Source organism: Pseudopipra pipra, chromosome 5 (genome assembly GCF_036250125.1).
Source record: "Pseudopipra pipra isolate bDixPip1 chromosome 5, bDixPip1.hap1, whole genome shotgun sequence".
Lineage (NCBI taxonomy): Eukaryota > Metazoa > Chordata > Aves > Passeriformes > Pipridae > Pseudopipra > Pseudopipra pipra.
In genome coordinates, this window is record NC_087553.1 from 27,416,879 (window position 1) to 27,437,086 (window position 20,208).

General features: G+C 46.8%; 1 protein-coding gene across 2 annotated transcripts; it reads right to left on the bottom strand.

Moving 5' to 3' along the window:
- Positions 1–116: 116 nt before the first annotated feature.
- On the bottom strand, positions 117–9,166 carry ARHGDIB (Rho GDP dissociation inhibitor beta). 2 transcript variants are annotated; one of them, XM_064655255.1, is made up of 6 exons: positions 8,822–9,166; positions 5,044–5,232; positions 4,378–4,461; positions 3,430–3,506; positions 1,859–1,922; positions 117–911 (listed from the first exon to the last, which is right to left on the bottom strand). In XM_064655255.1, the coding sequence occupies exons 2-6, from the start codon at positions 5,219–5,221 to the stop codon at positions 712–714; spliced, it is 603 nt and encodes a 200-aa protein (XP_064511325.1). In that variant the 5' UTR covers positions 5,222–5,232; positions 8,822–9,166; the 3' UTR covers positions 117–711. The 2 variants fall into 2 exon arrangements, with proteins under 2 accessions (XP_064511325.1, XP_064511326.1); XM_064655256.1 differs by lacking the exon at positions 8,822–9,166 and having other exon boundaries at positions 5,044–5,411.
- Between the last annotated feature and the right edge of the window lie 11,042 nt (positions 9,167–20,208).

The following is a 20,208-nucleotide window of genomic DNA, read 5'->3' on the forward strand; positions in this document are numbered from 1 at the left end:
AGGAGGAGGGCTATTTCCCTGCTGAAATATGCTCTTAAGCCTTCCTATAATGCATTCTTCACATACATATAACTGAAAAACATACTCTAGAAAAGAAGTGACACTCACGCAAAAAAGAAGAAAGAAACTGGTTTTATTCTTGGGACACCAAAGTCTTATTACAGCAGCTAGCTGCATTCCCCCTGACTGGTTTTGCCTGCACAAGGATGGATTTTAACAGGGTAGGGCACCAGATACAGACCAGGAGACCATCATGAGAGATAAGTAACCATTTACAATGAGTCAGAGCACAATGGCAAGTGTAACTCAAGATAGGGATTTTCCAGGGACCAGTCTGCCCTGCCAGGTGATCTTGTTTCCTAGAAAAGGCACTTCCGGGACCGGAGTTGGTACAGGAGGGATGGTGGCAACAGGAGGAAGTATTGGGAGAGAGGGAGGGAGATGCTTCCCAATTTAACCCATTATGTGTCATGATGGGGCGGTGGTGAGAACGGTTGGGTTGTTTTCAGTGTATCAGAAGAAGCAGCAAAGGCCGCCTGCAGGGCTGTGCATCGACCAAGGCTGGCACAGAGCCCCAGCACTCATGTGAAGGGGCTGCCAGGGCTGTGGCCAGCCATGGTGGCAGGAAGGAGCAGCATGGTGGGCATGGCCCACCTGGAGACTGGTGCAGGAGGTAAGGGGACAGGAAGGGGGAAGGCAAACTGGGTGAACTCATTCTGTCCATTCCTTCTTGATGGACAGGTTCCACTCCCAGGTGAGATGGTCATGTTTGTCATCATCCGTGAAGAAGGATTTGTTGTGATAGGTGCCTCGAGCCAGCATACCCTTAGGAGCCTCTTCAATAGGTGTCAGGAACTCATATTCCTCTGGCCGTGGCCCATAGCTGCCAACCATGAATGTGGCTTTGTCCACTAGGAGAAAACAATCCACAGTAGATGAGTCCCTCAGATGGGGAATGGTAAAGAGAGAAGAAGCCATGAGCATAAGTGAAGATCACAGACAGAGAGAAGATGGGAGAGAAAGGGACAGTCCATGTCAGCAAAGGGGAGCAGAATTGCTGGAAACAGTGAGTTAGTGAAGCATAAGGACAGCTGGAAGGATAAGATGGGTGGATGGGCAGGTGAACAGGCAACTCAGTTTATACCCTGTCACATCTATATGATGCTAGAAGGGAGTGAGTACACACAGCATATAGCTCAAGGTCTACCTTGATTCCCTATTACTTCTCTTTCCTGATGAGAAGACACCACTTACTTATGTGTGCTGAACAGGATGCTGAAGCCTTAGGGGTGGTTGCATGCAAAAATGCCTGTGGGATGTGTGTGTGCAAAATGGGGCTTTCCTCTGCCTTGTCCAAGCAGACCAGCACTGTATGAAGAGGAGAACCCACCAGCAAATACAGGACCCTACACACAGCAGGAAACTTTGTAGAGCAGGTCTGAATTTTACCTAGTGTTTCTGAAGAGCTTTCAGGGGATGGGAAGCTTCACACAGGTTGAGCCACTCTATAGGGGGAGGAGGAGAGGTGGAGGGGAGGTGAAGAGCTCGTATGGAGAAGAAATCTGTGGCAAGCACTGTCTAAGCAGAGTCTCTGCAGACTTTGCTGCTGCAGACAGTTTAGCACACAGATAGCAGAGCTGGTTCATACTGAGTTCACATGGGACAAGAAACAATTGTCCTGGGCAACAGAGGTTTATGCATACTGCTGAGAAGTCACCTCCTGCATGGCAGTGCAGGGAGGGACTTGGGACCAAGGGAGCCTCTGTCCCAGCCAAGAGCTGCAGGAACACTTCTTTGAGCAGAGGGAACACAAGAGGTAGGAGCACTGGTGTGTAGGGCATGAAGGACTCTTACTCACCCTTCACCCCTGTCCGGTAGGTGTGCTGCACATATTTCAGTCCTGACACAATGTCCCTGTTTACCTGAAAGAAATGACCAGAAGTAAGTGTCAGGAGAAGGGTTTTAGTTCTGTATCTGCTGATTTTCCCTCTCGTTAGAGACATACCCATCTTGACTCCCTATAGCAGGGAGGCTCAGAACAGGACACATTGTAGAGAGAACTAATACAACTTTTCCATAGGCACCTGGAGACCAACAGCATCCTCTGTGCATCTCCTGCACTTCTCCATCCTTTGCCTGACTTTGAAGCTGACTGGAGCACATCAGTCATGTTCTCAAGACAGGCTGATGAGGACAAAGAAAAATGAAGCAGGGAGTTCCCAGTTAACAATTTTCATATTGAAAACCATACGTGGGTAACTAATCATCCCTCAAATACAAATGGGTGGGCAAAATTAGCTGAGCACTGCCAGCTGTCCTCTAAGCTCCATGGGGAGCTGGAAAGCTTCTCCTCAAGAGACAGAGGGACAGAGTTTTGTTCATAATCGTTCCTCAAATCTCCCATCAATAGCTTGGATGTATCCCTTGCTGTTCCCTTCCAGCATACACTGCCTTCTTGCAGTGTACACTACTTAATCTGGAAACAAGATGGACAGATCCTTTTATATCACAGGGGAGAATTCACGTGATGCCAGCTCTTACCAGCCATGGGACTGAGGGAGAGAGTTCGAATAACCTGTCTGGCTCCAGATATCTCCTGTCAACAGGGCTCAGATACAGATGGAAACATTTCATAGCAAAAAGAGAGGTGGAGGTGTCTCAGGGGACAGCATCAGGGGACATTCATCTCTGAGAGAGCAAACCTCGGTAGAGAAGGGAAATCTGCCCTACAAAACCCAAAATATTAACACCTTCCCTTGTCTGCCTCAGAACTACCTTCCTTCCATTTTTGCCTTCTCTGCCAAGCCTAGCTTTGTCTGAAGCAAACATTTGTGGAGATGATCAGTTCAGTGCTGGATGCCACGCTGCAGCGTGGCCAAGTTTTGTTTTCAGCTGCAAACAGAAGAAATGGCTTACACACTGGTTAATGAGAAAGAGGGAGAAATGAGCCCTTTTGGGTATAGCATGACTCAGAAGAACTCGGCTATCTTCAGCCAGATGTCACAATATTAAAAATCCTTTTAATGTGTACATGAAGCCCAGTAACACTGACTGAATCAGTACTTCATGAAAAGCCATTATCTCTTGTCTTCTCCTCCCTGTCCATTTCCACTTTGTGTGAAGTAAAGATTTTCTGGTGGCTAAAAAGCCAAACCAAACTCAGCCAAAACTACCCATCTGGCTTTCAAACCACTTATTGTTCACCAGTGTGAGTGGACAGAAATCAATTTCCTCCAAGGGGCGAGCAAACAGAAGTAATTCCCTGGAAATAGCTGTTCCTTTGTTGGGTAGAACAACATCTGAAGCTAGGGAAGCTTTACAAGGGCCCAGCTATTGGGAAGGCATGCTGCCTGGCACTAGTTATCTGATAGACTGCTGCTGACTGGCTTCAGCAACTGATGAGAAGCAACAGGAAGGAAAACAACTCACTCTGAAGTGGATTTTAACTCTGTATTCCACTCCTTCCTTTAATATAAAGGTCTCTTTCTTGAGTGCTTCAATGTCACCTGTAAGGAGAGGATCAAGCCATTAGAGTTGTCACAGCAAGGAGAGACCATGCGTGGGGGGGAGGATGGGGCTGGGATTGGTGTTGGAGGTCAGCATCTGTTTGAAGGTTGGCAACACCTGCAAAATGAGTACATGGAGGTCTGTATAAGCAATTGCACCATGAGACCAAATACACAGAAATGCCTGGCTGTACGTATGTGTCTGTGCCCACATCTGTGAAGATAATGCCTAAACTAACACAGGTCTGGGCACACATACATAAAGATGTTTATGCATACACTTGTTGTTGGGCACCTGCAGGAGTGTGTGCATGCTCCATCTATGCCCAGCCCTGTCTCGGGTGAGTGGAGTGTGTTTCACAGCTCCTGCCCAGCTTGGAAGGCTGCCTGGGCTCTGCAGGGTTTTGTGTGGCTTTGGTTGAACAGGAAGCCTCTCTGCCTCTCCGGGCCCAGCTTCCTCTCTCTTCAGAAAAGCCCATATAAGGTGAAGCCTGATTCTCTCCCCATGTCCTCAGGAGCCGGAACTGCAGTACTGCTTGATTCTGAAGTTTCAAAACAGCCTGTTACCAAATGCATGCACATCCCTTGTGCTTGTGAGGTCTCATTGAAAGGAAGTAAGCAGAGATGGAGGAGAAACCCAGCTCCTAGAGCAGCCTAGATGAAGAAAAAGACCCTTGATATTTTCCTCTGTTACATCTCCTTCTTTTTTATTCATATATGGATACCTTAAAGTAAGAAACAAGGCTAAGATGCCCTCAGAGTTCCTCTAAAGCCCACTGTAGCATCCCAAGGACAAACTCCCTTTTAACTTAAAGCATGCCAGGGCGTTTGCTTGTTCCCCTTTGTGATCAAGGACAGAGCCTGTGCCTACCTGTAAGGTCCATAGTGATCGGTCCTGGAGCAGAGTCACATACCAGAGTGAGTCGAGTGACCACCACATTGGGAGCTGTTGGGTCTGCAGGTAGGAAAGTCAGGGGGAAGCTGTCAGCTTGCAAAATTAATCACAGGGAAATGACATTGAAGAAACAGGGATGCCTTCCCACACAGAAACTGCATTTCATGAAACACCCAGTAACGCCAGGCTTCTCTTAGCACAATAGGACCACATGTTTACCCCAGTCCTTAAACATGGATCCCTCTGGTGTCCATCTCGAGGATGGACCTAGAGGATGTCTTTCCACTACAGAAGACTTCCTTCTTAAGATCATTTCTGAGCAACAAGACTCCCTTTCAGCATAGGCTGGTTCCCTCATGTTCCTAACCCCCCAGGAGTCCTCCAAGACCAACACACCTCCCACCACAAGTCCCTTTTTGATGCCAGCACTCCCCAGTAATCCTACTCCTAACGCTCAGAGCGTCTTCCCTGCTTCCTTTACATGCATCTCTCCACCTGTCCATCCCCAGTCCTCCAGCAGAAGCAGCGCGTGTCCCTGGTCAAACAAGATCCCTCTTCTTTAAGGCAACCTTGCCTCATGCCCACAGCACACTGTTGTGATACATCTCCCCAGTCCCTCCCTATCAGTGTGCCCCAGCCTACCTACTACCACAGGTCCATCTCCCAGCAGGGATTTCTTGTATTTAGCAAGGCTTTCATCATCCTTGTCCAACTCTTGCAGCTCCTGCAGGGTTTTCTGGGGAGGAGGTTTGTAATTGAGTTTCCCATCCAGCTCATCATCATCTTCTTCCACATGAGGTTCTTGGGTCTTCTCAGTCATGGTCACTTGGTCTGGGTAGCAGAGGAGGGGGCAGTCAATGAGATTGCTCTGGACAGAGTAGTGTCCCCAGGGGCAGTCACTCTGGGCACAGTGTGGCTCAGTCTCCGGGACAGGCAAGCACACACCCAGTGCCAAAGGCAGCAGGATTGTTACAGGCAAATGGCGACGGTGATCAGCTGCAATCCCGACGCTGCTGTGCTGATATTCTGGCTTGAACACAAACCCCCTCTACCCCCGCTCCTCTCTCCCTGCAGGCACCATGCGCACACGCACTTACACCATTCTTCCCTCCCAGGGAGGAGGTGCAGGAGCAGAGGCTGAAACCAGAGTGATTTACAGCCACTCTGCAGCATGGCTGTGGCCGGCAACCCCGCAATTACAAGCCACTGTACAAGGCTTCAGTGCTCGTCAGCTATCTCGCACAAAGAGTCACTGCCACACACTGGAGCACAGAGATATACAAATAAAGTCAGGGAGAGATGTTTCATTCACCCTCTCATAATGGGTTAAAAGCCACATTTTATAGAAAGATCAAATACCTGACAGCTACTCCCTTAGATTAGCAAGTCAGCTGAAGCTCTCAAGGAAGCGAACCCACTAGTCTATCTGCTGGCATCCCCTGTGCTCCCAGGAACAGCTCCCTTCAGGCACTGATCGGGACTCTTTCCCCCTGAGGAAGGAAGCATGATGATGACCACAGAGCAGCCATGCATACCTGTGTTTTTTCAGTGGGACTTCTTGCAAAGGAGAGGCAGGAGAGCTGGAGCCTGCAACCACACAGCCAGCATGGTTGGGACATGCACCATTGAACTCAGAAGAGCAGCAAAACTGCTTGGGTGGCATCCCAAATAGCAGCCACAGCAGAGAAAGATCAACTGATGGGCAACCAGGGTATGGGATGGGGGGACAGGAGACAGGCAGGAGAGGTAAGCAGTGCTATGCCAGGTTACCCTTAGTTAGCTGCCTGCCTCATGGAGCCAGCCACATAGTCCTAGCCACCTTCCCACTCTTCAGAGAAAGGCTGAAAAACAAAGCAGTGCCCCACTACAGTGGCAATTGTCACAAATGGCCAAGCCATTACTTGTTCTTTGGCTGCAAGGGAATTTGGTCAAGCTACACAGATCATTCAGTTCACTTCCACTTATCCTTATATTAACTTTTTCTTTGAGGCTGTCCCTACCAAAAATTCCCCTTTTGCCTGCTTATTTGCAATTTTCCAAACAAACCCTTTATCCTTCTCCGAAGCTGTGGTCTTAACATTTGCCCTGCTCCCAAAAGTTAAATTGGGAGCTAATTGGATAGTTTTCTCCTTCATTAAAACTGAAAGGAAATATAAAAAAAAAAAAAGGCAACTCTTCAGGGTGAATCAGCAAGTGGTATCAGGTAACACCTTACTCCTTAATCTTCACTCGCGAAGCCTAGCCATGAGTGAGTGAATCAGGCAACAATCAGTAATATGTACACCTCCCAGAGTAATTGCAATGGGGGAAAAAAATAATCAAGGAGTGATATATTGACATATTACAAAGGAACAGAGGCATGTTACAAAGACTGAGCAGCACAGGAACAAGAAGACTCAGTTGGGCATGCTAATGGGAAATGGTTATTGCAAGACAACTTGGCAATTTTGTGATGAGTGCAAAACTAGTGCAGAGTGGGCAGGTGGGAAATAAAAGGGAATCTCAACTCAAATGGACAGGAAAGAAAGCAGGTCCTAGCAGCTGAATAACCAGGACCGAGTTCACACCCAACTCTAGGAGTGTGAAGTACCTAAATACCATAGGAAAGGCCCTTGAGCTTGTCCTCACGAGTAAGGAAACCAAAAGCTCTCTCACGAAAGCAATGATCACACATGCCCCACCACTCTGTGACCTCAGCACAGTCACCTTAGAAAGCCTCACAATCCCCTCAGTGCCATTCCACACTCAGCACAGGAAGAGGGTGTGATGAGCCATGACAGCCACTGCCAGGTGTCACCTTCCACTTGGGCTCCAGCTGCAGGTCTCAGTAATTTTGACTCTCCTAAGCTCTCTCATGATACCAGGCTGCATCTGCCACTACTACAAGCACAGAGCAGAGATGCCTGCCTGCCTGCCCCTGTCCTCCCCCATCCACATCTTGTGGTTTATCATAGGAGAGGGACAGACCCAGGAGATGGAAAGAGAGATCTCTGGCTACACGCAGAGAAAAGGCAGAGAGTCAGGACTGATTGCTCCTCATCCCTCAGACCTTTCCTTTGCCTCACACATGACAAAAAGTCTCTCCCTGCCACCCTCTGGGGGTGGCTCACTTGAGAGGGAATGCTTTTAGACTCTGAAAACCTCCCAGAAAGATGGACAAACAGCCTGTCATACCAACAGTAAGATCCTGCAGGGAACAGGACCAGGTAGGCTGTCTGGGATGAACAACTCCTGGCTCACATGCATCTCAGGATGGCTCTGATCAGATCCCGTTCCGTCATTTCTCCCGAAGCCATGGACCTGACCCTACCTTCCTGCCAAATTCCCAGGCAGAAGGTGGCCAAGACGAAAGCTCCCATCTCAACTGTTCCTGCCTCTACTTGCTCCAGCTCTGGAGCTGGTCCCCTCTGCAAGCTGAGACACGTGCCTGGGCTCAGGCACCAGCGCCTCCCCAGAGAAAGCATGTTGCTGCCGCAGTCCATGAGCTTCTGTGCCACTGCCCAGGCCAAGGACTAAGATAGAGCCCCCCATTCAGGCCAGGAGGCTCATTAAAAATGAGAAAATTAACCCTATATTGCTCTATGCAAGGAGAAATCTTTGTGATTTTTGTCTTGCTCTGCCACATTTTTCTTGTGCTCCTGCAGCCCCAACCCACAGTCCTGCATCACCTGAGGCCTGGCAGGACCCATGAAACAGCAGGGAGAGGGTAAGGGTTAGGGATGCCTGCCAGAAAGAATAGGCTGCAGGAGGCGAAGGAGGACCTGACGAGGGGTGCATGCATCTCGCAGCTGAGTTCTGCTTGTGCCGTGGGTGGGTGGCTGCCCTCGCACCTGCAGCAGGAGGGGCCAGTGACAGGGTGGATGGTGGGCACCTCCTCGCCCCCCCATGCCGCCATGGAGCACAAAAAGGGATGTCACAGGAGCAGCATTTCACTTGCCTTCCCTCTGCGTATCACTGCTCTAAACCATCCGCTAACCAAGAGCTTATCTCCAGGAAGCGGGCTTAGCAGGGAGGAAGTAATTTTCCGCGATGGGGGAGAAACACACCGGATTCAGCAGCGCCCCCAGCCCTGGTCTGCCCATCCCACCCCCTCTGAGGTGCGGGGATAGAAAGAGCGCCCATTGCCCGGGGACCGCGGGTACCACCCCGCAGTGATACCTCCGCCGCCACCGCGAGGGCGCCGGGGCCGCTTCCCCTTCCCCTGCCCTCCCACCCCAACGCCGCGCGGAGCCTCGGGTGGACAGGCTTCCCCCTCGGGTCCTGGCAGGGCCCTGCCAGTCTCCCCGGGCAGGACTGGGCATCGGCGCCAGCCACCGGGAACAAAGGCGCTAAGTTGCACGGCGCCAGCGAGGAGCGAACCGGGGGTGCGCCCGCTGCGCTGTCCCTGCGCGGCTCCCCCCTGCCCGCCCCTCGTACTCACCGGCTGAGCGGCGCCTGCGGCCGGGGTCCTCTTCTGCTGTCAGCGCTCAGCCTCGAGCTTTGGCAGTTGGAGCAGGAAGGAAGTTGGTGAAGAGAGGAAAAAAAAAATAACACTCACACGCAGAAAAAAAAAAAAAAAAAAAAAAAAGGAGCGCGGCGGCAGCAGCCCACTCGCAGAGGAAGCGCTGCGCGGCCCCGCATGCTGCGGCGCCTGCCCCGCTTTGTCTGCGCTCCCGCCCGCTCGGCGCCGCGCTGCGCTCTTTTTGCTCAGAGGTGCACAGGGCTTTGTCTGCGGAGCTGAGCCCGGCCAGGGACGCGGGAGTGCTCCCCGTGCACGGCTCCGGGCTCTCGGTGTGGGCTGCTGTGCCTGGGAGCGAGAGGGGGGGATGTCTTTGTTTTTCGCCGCTGGCTTTTGTTTTGTTTATTTTCCTGGTGTAATTAAGTTCGATTTCAAAAGCTGGCCCTGATTTATACCAAATAAAATATGCGGAGAATCAGGCTGTGTATTCCTGCATACGTGGGAAGATAAGGGGTAGTACAAATGGAGGTCATTATGAATCTCATTTTTCCTGCTACCTGCTGCACTTAATCAGTTTATTGTTCCCAACTCCCACCCATTCTCACACAAGCAGTTTCAAAGATCAGCTACCTTAGGAAGAACAAGCTCTCATTTCCCAGGTTGCTTAAATGATCCAAAAGATTCTATACCGCTTCCTTTCTGAAATATCAGCAGATTTCTTCTTTCTTTTCCACTCCCGCAGTGCCCACTTAGTTCTTCAGTCACATAAATCCTTCTCATACACAGTCCTCGGTGTACAACAAATTAGATCACTGGTTTGCAAATGACAAATCTGGACCTGCAATGACTGATACACTGCTTTCAATGCACTTACAGAAGCAAAATAAGCAAAGCAAATCTATTGTCCATGGGCTTAAATTCACTACCCATCCATTAGAAAACATTTACTGTACACAAATTTTTAAAGGTTGCAAACAACTAAGTAAAAGGGCTCTTCTTTGTGGATAAACAGCTCTCAGAGGAAGGGGACTGATTCTCCCAGCCTGACATTGCTTTCATTTAGGCTATGGGTTGCACAATGATTCTTAGCTCATGCATTTCAAGGGACAAACAGAGCATATGTATGTCTGACAGTGGATTTCCATTTAGCAGGGGCTACAGCCGGAGAAGCGTTTTAAGCTTCCATGAATTAGTTTCACGACCAAGAGAAATCATTTTGTTCTCTCCTGCTCTGTTCACTCCTACGCTAACCCTCCCCATGGGCCAGCACAAGAGAACTGAGTTGAATACAGCAGTGAGATGAGTTTAAACAGGACTGGGCAGAAACATGTACGCAAATGCATAATTATATACCAGTGAGTTGTCAATCCAGACAGGTTTCCCAATATTTGTTCATAACAGACAAATGTGGCTAAACCTTTATGCCAGCACCAGGGAAGTGGCTGTGTGGGATAGGGATGAGGAAAGGGCAGAGCAAATTCTTTCAACTACAGTGCCACTTCATGGTGGCTCATATTGTTCATGTGAACAGTCCTGGCCTGAGAAAGCTGTGAAGAATTGGATATAACTGTGGGGAGCTTTGAGGAAACCACTGAGTCTTGTACATCAACTGCTTGTCTTGGGCTTCTTTGCTGTCTGGACTAACACACTGACTTTAGCAAACTTCCCAGTTCATACTGGGAGACCAGAAAATTGTTTAGATGGGAGGAGGTGTGGGTTGAGATCCCTGTTCACTCATGGCTTGGCTTGAAATTTCCTTGGGTTTAGCAGCTGTGTAGAGCGAAACCAGTGCAATCATAACTAGCATTATGGTGATCATTCTTGCTGAGGCATAGTTGAGATTAGCTTGGTCTCTTTTGTGGGTTTCTTTCTAATTAAGCACCAGACTGCATGTGCCTTTCTGTAGCTATTTACACACTATTTCTAAATGTGTGTGAGCATAAATCAAGACCAGTATATCCACAAATATGCATAAAGGCATAGAAGTGTATAGCTGTGTGCCACCGTATGTATGTACCCTCAGCCTATATGGGCATGTGTGCCTAGCATGCAGGGGAAATAGATTTTAGTCCTAGATTAGAAATTAGTCAGTATGTAATCAGGGGCAAATCATGCCATTGCTCTGTGCTTCATCTTCCTATTGGTAAGCAATGTGAGAAAGAGCTGTAGATGTTGGATACGCACCATGCGGAGCAGATGGGAACTTAGAAGCCAGTCATCATCCTTTGGGTCAGCATATCCAGCATCCTGCTGGGGAACCACGTCACTGCTCTGCTGGAAGGAAGGAAGGTTTTGAACCACGATGGAGCAGAACATCACTGAAAGCAAATCTCTACAACCTAGTATTTAATCTCTGACAAACTGATGCCATGCAATGAAGATCATCTCTTGGCAGACATTGTCCAACCACAGCCAATTCCTTTTTCTATGACAGAAGGAGGCAAGGACAACAGCTAGAATGTGCCTGCCTTGTTGCAAAAAACATGGTAAAGTCTCAAATATGTTCTTAGTTGGAAAATAATATGTTCTACTTAAAATATTATGATTCGGTCTTACTTATTTTTACCCCACTGATCACAATTAGTTGACCAAATTAATACGTCTGATAAACCACTAATGTCTAAGTTTATTTCAAAAAGCTTATGCAAATTTTTAAAAACATGTCCTTCAACTACACAGCCTTTATTCTCAGCAGTCATATATATCTGTAGTGCCTTATTGGAAACAACAAATCTTGACATTTTTTTAAAACTGTAAGATTAAAAAGAACTAGGTATGGCATTTTTTCCTGTTTGAATTTGGATTGCAGCCATAATCAGTCCAGTATTTCTGGATTTGAATTTTTTACAGTGGTGGTATATTGCAGCTTTGTGCTGCTAAATGTCATCGCCATCTTCTGTTGAACAGGTGGCTGCATTTGAGGAACAGAATTATTTTACAGCCTTTAGAAGTGACTAGTTCAGAAGAACTTTACCTGTTAGAATCTTGTACTTTCACTTACTTGTAATTTCCAAAACTGACTAATTTGGAGTGAAATTTCCCAGGCTGGAAGCTCTGAGGGGAAAAATCAGAAGAGATTTCAGTACAGGTAGGGAATGCATTTTTGTAATTTTAAGAGGATCAACAGTATAATATTTTTTAATACTGCTCTTGTAAACTGGTTCATTTTGGAACTACTAATTTGCATTTTCTCTAAACTCAATACATAGTGTTATTAATTTAGATTCCTCTTTAATGAATCCTGACATTGTCATGAGTTTTGCCTCCTCCTCAAGCTTTTTATAGTCTCCAGAAAGGCTACAGGTGATATGCTGGGAAGACAACCTCACTGTGCAGCAAATTCATGTCAACAGGTGCTGCAAGGTAAGTGTCAGTTTTGGCCCCTAGCTGATGTCCCCAGATGGTGTCCCTCACTACACACAGAGATCCTCTTCCCTGCAGAGATAGGAGGAGGTAATCCGCTCCTGAGACAGTCACGAGGTGATGAGAACGGGGGAAGGTGACAGATCAGGGAGCTCAGACACAAAACCTTTCTCTGCCGTAGGAGGGGGCATTCACTGCATCACGAGGTGCCACCCAACTCCTTGGTAATCTCAGCATTGCCTTCTCTGCCTCCCATTTAGGTGAGATAAATGGGGATACAGACAATGAAGCATGAATTCTCTCCGTTTCAATAACACAGGCACATGTTGTCCCATGACTGGCTTTAAAAGTCAGCATCCTAAGGTTGATCGTGCTGTGCCTAGAACAAATGGTGCCCGTTTTCTTCTTACTCTGTGCCACTCACTCCTCCTAAAGTGCTGCAAAGGAATGTGCAGCTGATGGGGTGGGAAGGGAGGAAAGGGATGGAGGCTAGACACAGTACCAGGCAAGGGAACCAATATTCAGCAGGGAAAGGAAGGAGGGAGAAGACACTTTGAGGTGCCAACACAGAGCCCCTGGTAAGGGTTTAGCTGGGGTTCCCAACCCCAGTCCAATGGGAATCCCTTCAAACCACCCAGCCACAGTACTTGAAGGCTCTCAGATGGATGAAGAGCTGACCCATGAAAAAATGACTGTGTGCTCCATCTCTCCAGCTCCTCCAGAAGTGATTTCTTTGAAAGATGGAGGGAAGATTGGAGATTTAATAGTTGTCTAAGCAGCTTTCAGGCCTGTTAAAGCGCTAATCTCATAACACCCATCTCAAGCCTGAAGGTGTGCAAAGATTTCACATGTCACTCCTGAGGAAGCAAAGAAACAAGAAGACAGAGGAAGGAGAAGGATTTGGTCGGGGGTGAGAGAGTAGGGGCAAAACAGAGCCAGTTTCCTCCAGAGGCTAACCTGAGAAAGGCTGAAGATGGACAGAGCAGCTCAGTGAAGGAGAGGGAGAGCTAAGTAGCTGGAAGGGGGTGAGTGAGAGGACAGGGGAAAAAGGTGCCTGCCATCGGGGAGCAGGGGTGTCTTCTCTGCGTCCCCTGCACTCCAGAGCCCCACAGAGGGGAAAGCAGCTTTTGCTCTCCATCCCTCAGTAGATGCCGTGGCAGAAGTCAGCATTATCCAGGGGATGTGTCCTAGAGAAGTCACCCACCAGAGCTGGATTTGAAAGAGGACTGGATTATTTTAGGACCTATCAGAAAACAGGTGGTTATGTAAGGTCAAATCTCAGCAAGTGTAATCAAATCTCATTTCTAAGCTGATCACAAGTCAGGGTGTTAGGAGGTAGTTATTCAAGCGCTCCTCCCTGCATTATGACTTTCCTCTGAAACAGCCAGATCCAAAGCTGGGACTAAATTAGGAAGAGAGCTGTGCCATCCTCTCCTCCTCTGCTGACCTTAGGAAATCTTCCTTGCCAGCTGCACCATGCCGTTCCTGTGCTAAACACTACTCTTGACAGGGAACTTGATTTTATACTGGAATTCATGTCTCCTTGTCAGGCTGTGTCCAGACTCCAGCTGGCTCACGGGTGCCTTATGTGCCTTGGTGCCTTACCAAGGCAGTGCTCAGGGCTTGCTGCTTGCAGCTATATAACCTCTCTCTGAAGCCATGAGACAGTAATTACCAGCGTCTCTGTGGCAACATTTTTCTTTTATTGCACTTGTGCTGTTCCCATATTATTGCTCTCACAGCCTTGCCTCTGTAAACCCCCACAACCTTATTATGGCAGATTCTCATGGAAGAGCTGGTGAGAGAATTGCTCTTCCTCCCACTCCTTTTTTTTTCTTGTTTTGTAAATTTTAGTATATAAAAGAGGAAAAAAAATATGGTGCTCAACAAAAGAGCCAACGGCTATTTAAATTCTCAGTAAATATTATCCAATATTATATATTCACAGAAGCTCAACAAGCAATGAATGTGCAGCATTTACCCATGATGAGCGTTCTCCTCCCAGAGCTAATAGAATCACAACCAGGAATAACCAATAGGAGTTTAAGTGGGTCTTGATTAAAAGTATATCACACTAAGGGAAAACATGGTGAGAAATCATCATATTCATCATTTGCACTGTCATAACCTGCTGCACTGGAGAGAGCTCTCAGAGGAGGATAGTCCTATTGGACTCCATCATTGCCCTTCCCAGCTGGCCAGTGGGGAAATTTTCCCTTTTTCACTCTGTCCTCTTCCTTTGTTTTCATTTTTCTCTAGAAATGACTTTCACCGTTACATCCAAAGCATTCTCTCAGCTATCAGTGTGCCACAAATAAATCTTTGTTTATACAAAACTGCCAGAACATCCTTTGTGCAACACGTGCATGCCCCACATGCAATGATGGCTACTAAACAGTTCACTTAATCTATGATGTGTTTATGATGCTTGACTGGACCAGCAAGCAAGCTGTAATTCCAGGTTCTTGACACAAAAATATTGTTAGTGGCCTCCCAGTAAGAAGCTTGAATGCATTTTATAAAGATGTGTACCTCCAGTGGAAAGCAAGAGTGTAGAGGATCTAAAGTAAACAAAGAGGTTGGAATCTGCCAGTGAAAGGCCATTAAAAACAAAACCAAAAACAAACAAACAAGTGAACAAACAAACAACATTAAGCTCTACACATTTGCAAGATCCTGAGGGGTGGGCAGAAGGCTTAGTACTTGCAATACACCTGAGCAATAAAAGGAGAAGATAAATTTTTTAAAAAATTGATTCAGATTTTCATCCTCTGGCTTTTCTCCTTCCACAGTTATTTCCATCAGGGATCTGCTATCACATGGCAGCTAGAGCATTTAGCATCTGTGTGTCTAGGAGGTGAGCAGCCACCCAAGAGACAAGATAATGGAGCAGGAAGAGCTGCCTCCTCTGCCCATTAGTCAAATGTTCCCAAGGAGGGTGTGAGATGCTCCCCAGAAGCAATCATTTCTTTTTGAAAGCCTCAGCTGTTACATGAAAAAAATCTTAATAATGGTGACAAAGAGCTGAACTGGATGAGATTGCACAGCAGTGCTTTTTTGTGGTAGGAGTAGGAAAGAAGAATATGTCTGTTGCGTGATGTGAAAGTCATAGGAAAATGTGTCCCCTTAAGAAGAAGAAAGAAACATTTTACCAAAATGTTTAGAAAGTCTTCCTTTATTGGGCTGCTGGTTACCAAGGAGAAAGAATTGATCTTTAAAAAAAAAAAAAAAAAAAAAAGATGAGAAAAGGAGCTGTCAGGAAAGAGGACATCTGGAGCTGACTTGTGTACAGTTTCTTCTTCTTAACCCAGAAGAAGAAAGGTCTAGAATTATCTGATTTCTATTTAAATGAAAAGATACTCTTGAAGTCTTTTTTTTTTTTTATACAAGGCAGTATTACTTCTGTGTTTTGTTCAATGTATGATCATTTTAGAGAGTGCTAATGGGCTATTTAATCACTGTTCACAGGTATATGGCACGTCATTCATACAGAAGGAATCAATTACGGAAAAACAAAAATCTAAATAAGACCCTTGAGACAATACTGTGGAAACTGGGTGATTCAGGTACATTTTTAAGAGCAACCACATGCTCTGATTTATGGCAGTCACATAGATAACAAAATTAACTGTCTGGGTTTGATAAAAGAAGGGGAAAATGTAAGTTTTGGTTCAGTATAATAATGTTGAGCTTGTTCTGTAAATGTCATTCAGGAGCAAAAATAATCTTACAAAAGAAAAAGAAGATATTTTAATTATGGGCAGAGTAAAAACAAGAGAGAAAGCATGCTGTCTAAAATGTTCTAACAAACTCAGTCCCACTGTGTCATTACCAACAGCCTGGATGTAGACATTAAGCAAAGTTAGTGCATGGAAAGGATGCTCACTAATGATACTGCTTTCTCATGGGACAACTCTGCAATGAGTGGGGGATACTCTTAAACAATGAATCACAAAGCAGTTATAAAGGACTGAGCTTTTTGTGCTGCATGGCTAAGCACATCAGTCCCCACAGCAGATGTCTGTGTGTCTGAGTCTCATCTGCAGGTCTATCAACTTTCTGTGAATCAGCTTCTGTATTTACAAATAAGGATGATGAAAGCTTCATTCTCTCTTTCAAGATCTGAAGGTGAAAAGTGTTATCTAAAAAAAAAAGTAAAATCTTTCTGATTTTCATTTTATTTATCCCAATCAGGGAAAAGTTCCTATAAGTTAATAAAATCATACTAACATGGCAGTCTTGTGAGTGTGAGATGGTAAGACTCAGCTATCTGTTCCAGGAAAGGCTAGACTCACTACTCAGAAGAAAATTTAACTCTGGTAACTAATGAAGTGTATGACAGACCACACAATTTTATATCATCTGATATAAAAAGCCTAAGAATGTCCTAAAGCATTTGGGCATGAAAGCCTGGGTCCTGTAATGATGTTATGACATTCACAAGTAGAGAACCCTTGACTGAATCAGAAAAGCAGGGTCTTCCTTTTTCTTGAAGAAATCTTCACAATGGCCATTTGGCTTGAGGACTTAGTCATCCCCAGCGCTGCCTAGTTTCCAGCACAGACAGGGCCATTGCTCATAGTTCAGCAAAACCTTATGGCTTGATTTATATTTCCTCAAAGGACCCTTTTCTACAGGTTGATCACGGAAATCTCTCTCTAGAGCCCTGGCAGTGGAAAACCAGACCTCGGGCTCTTTAATCTCTGCCCCATTGCCAGAGCAGCCTCCAGGGCATGAGTAGAAATGAATATTGAGACCAGGCTCTTCTGCAAGCCGAGCTCCGGGACACTGAATGTAACTGTTTATCCAGCAGCAGGCACAGACTCCCAAAGTCAGCACACCCAGTTTATTGCAGGCTGTTACAGATACTTAATCATGACACCAAAATAGCTGTGTATGATTTCCTGAAGGAGAAACAATAAAACTCTCAATGAGGATGCCTTCTCTGCATCTTTGATGGGCTGATTTGCATGTATTCCAACAACTAAATATCTATGCCAGGCAAAGCCCAATCCTCTGTATCTGTTTCTCTTTTTTTCACTAGCATGAACAGCATACAGCTTAGAAACATGATCGGCACTGGGGGAGGAGGATTCCAGCATGCAAGTCTTCTTCTGCAGGTACCTTACTGCACCGACTTTCTCTGATCTTCTACAAGACCAATAAACAATTTAACTCTAAATCCAGGTCCTACAATGGTCCTTTCACCAGAGATCCAGAGGCAGTTGGTATGCTGCCTATCTGCAGCAGAGAAACCAAGGTTTAATCGCAGATGCCTGGTTAATTCTCTGCTCATTTCCAGTCAGGTGTATCTGTGTGGCAACTGATAAAGCTTTATCAATAAGGCACAAAGTCTCCCAAGTATCTGGCACAAGCTTGTAGAGATACATTTCAAAACAGTTATTGTGGCCCATGCCAGCCACAGCCCTCATCAACTGCATCCCTGAGTCTGTGCCTCAGCTGGGATTTCCTCCCACAGTCCCATGAGCTCAGCCAGCCTCTGGAAAAATCACTATCTTGTAAACTTGTGTTTTCTTTGTCATTCAAGTGAGCTGCTATTTCTGGTATAACTACAGTTTCCATGGCTACGCCAGCTCATAAATAGCGTCAGAAACCTTGGAGATGTTTTTTTAAGTGATTCCTTGGAATAGGGAATAATCTGGCCAGAGGTGACAAAGCTCATGAGTTTTCCTTTGAGACCACAAGGAGTGCAATCCTGCTAACCCCTTGGACTCCCTGGCTTCTGGTGCAGCTCTGGTCTGGATCAGATGGCAACTGTCGTGTCCAAAAAGGACGGCACTGGCTTTCCTGGGGCCAAGGGAGGAAAAACCTCAGCAGGGAGGGACAGAGATCAGGTGCTCAGTCCTTGAGTAGGATTTGTCATCCATCTGGTGTGGAAGCCAGGTGTGAGCATGAAGCAGGTGCCTGTTGCTCTGAAAAGAAGCTGGGCACCCACATTTGCAAAGCAAATGCCACCTACTTTGTGAGGGGAAAGGAGAGAGAGAGGATGTATGGAGAGAGGCCTGATAATAAGAACATGGTAAGTGGGGCCCTTTAGGGAGTTTCTGTCATGTTTTTTCAGTGGCAAAAAAATAGCTTCATGTGACACCATGGAAATTTTTTTCCCCACACGTCAGCTTTTGTTAAAGAGAAATGAGACAGATTTCATTGGGAAAACAGGAGAACAAAAGGAGTGTTTTGAAAACAAACAGCCTGAACATGTGTAAATTTTTAAGGTTCAGAAAAGAGGAGCAGAGGGCTGTAGAGATGATTTCCCCAGCTACCTACATAGAAGGCAGAAAGGGAGGAGGAACACCCGGAAACCTGGCTGCAGCAGATGGAGGCATGGGAATGAGCAGCCGGGATGGGAGTGCAGTCTGCTGCCAGCAGGCTGCACCTCTTTATATCCACACAAGCAGGTCCCTGCCCACAGTAATCACTTCTGCTGTCAGAAGAGGCTGAGTGCAATCAATCTCCAAGCATTTGTATACAAGCTGTAGTCATCACAGGGAAGAGAGGATGCCAACACGATGCTGCCCCCGTCCTCTTTCCTGTGCCCAGAAATTACTGCACAGGCTTCTGAAAGCTCTGTAATCATCTTCAAACACGTGGGAATGTGTGTTTGCTCCTTCTCTGCTAGATTGAAAGCTCTCGGCTGCATCTAGGATTTACTTCCCAGCTTCTCAGTTCCCACTCAAGGGCTAGGACCTTATCGATTTTTTTAATGTAAGCTAAGAGTCTCACTGAAGGATTTATCTTGTCTAACTTCAACCATCTGAAAGGCCACAGGCCTCAGCTCAGCACCAGTGCAGTGCTGGACTGCTGCCCACTGCCAGGGTCTGTCACATCAGAGAGAGCCTGTCCCTTCTTGGTCACACACAGTCATACCCCTGGCTGGCATGGCTGCTCCAAAATTCCCTCCTCCAGCCTCACCCAAGGATAAATCCCATCCATCATACACAAACCCACACTTTGGTTTCCTTCTGCCCCTTGTAGCTCTGATGCTACTAGTGCTACTCCCTTTTCTGGGACCATTTTCAACCCTGCCAGCCCTGATCTTATGTTGTGAGCTGGATGGTCAACGAGGGTAAGTGAGAGGTGCTTTGCCAGAACCAAGGGCACCACAGGATTGTTAACCCTGTCACTATGCCTCAAGCCAGACAGTTACAGTCCATTACTGAGATGCTGCTACAGCTGAGGATGATCTTCCAGCACCTTTTTGCTGGACTCTGGATCTTCTCTTTTCATTCTGACTCTTTCTCCGCTGACTATTTCTACGTCTCTGACACTGATCTCTCAGGCAATTATAAAAGGCTATTAAAATACATTGGAGATGCAAAGCACTCAATAAAATAGTGTGCATTACCATGCATGGAGTTTTGTTGGGTTGGAGTATGGGCTGAGGCACCAGCTTTTGCCTTTCTCAGCGACATCCTCACAGTAGCAATGCAACTGGTACCTGTAGGGTGCACATGTCCTTATATAATAAGGAAAATACACGCTCCTCGTGAGGTGGTGAAACAAAGAGATTTATTTCAAATTCGGCGCTGGTTTTATCCCTTAAAACCGTGTGACTTCTTTGACCAATAAGGTTGTCTATGTCAGCGCATGCTCCTGCGGGCACTCTTGCCCTGGTACATCCCCTGTGCCTTAAACATGCCCCCTACAGGTACCCAGATGCAACCTAGCTGTTACCCTCAGCCTGTCACCTCTGTTGGTTCTCAGAGGTGACAGGCCACCCCCTTGGCTGGCCACCCACGAGCAACACAAAGGTTCCCCCTTCTTCCACTGCCTTTCCAGCTGCTTCACCAAGACCCTGCATAGCATCTCAGCAGCATTCCCTATGATTCCCTTGAGCAGACTCAGGGCTGTTGACATTGGGTTGTTTGCATACATTGCTCTGTAAGGCGTCTTCACCTTTGCAACATTGCCAAGAAGTTTACTGGAAACCTCTCCAGGCGTTCACCAGCAGAGGGGAGGGATAGGGGGTGATTAGGACCAAATCC

Coding starts and splice junctions, on each gene's coding strand:
- ARHGDIB (XM_064655255.1), bottom strand. CDS start 5,221: ATGACTGAGAAGACCCAAGAACCTCATGTGGAAGAAGATGATGATGAG. Junction 4,462..5,043: donor AGATGGACCTGTGGTAGTAG/GTAGGCTGGGGC, acceptor TCCTACCTGCAG/ACCCAACAGCTCCCAATGTG. Junction 1,923..3,429: donor GAGTTAAAATCCACTTCAGA/GTGAGTTGTTTT, acceptor CATTTCTTTCAG/GTAAACAGGGACATTGTGTC.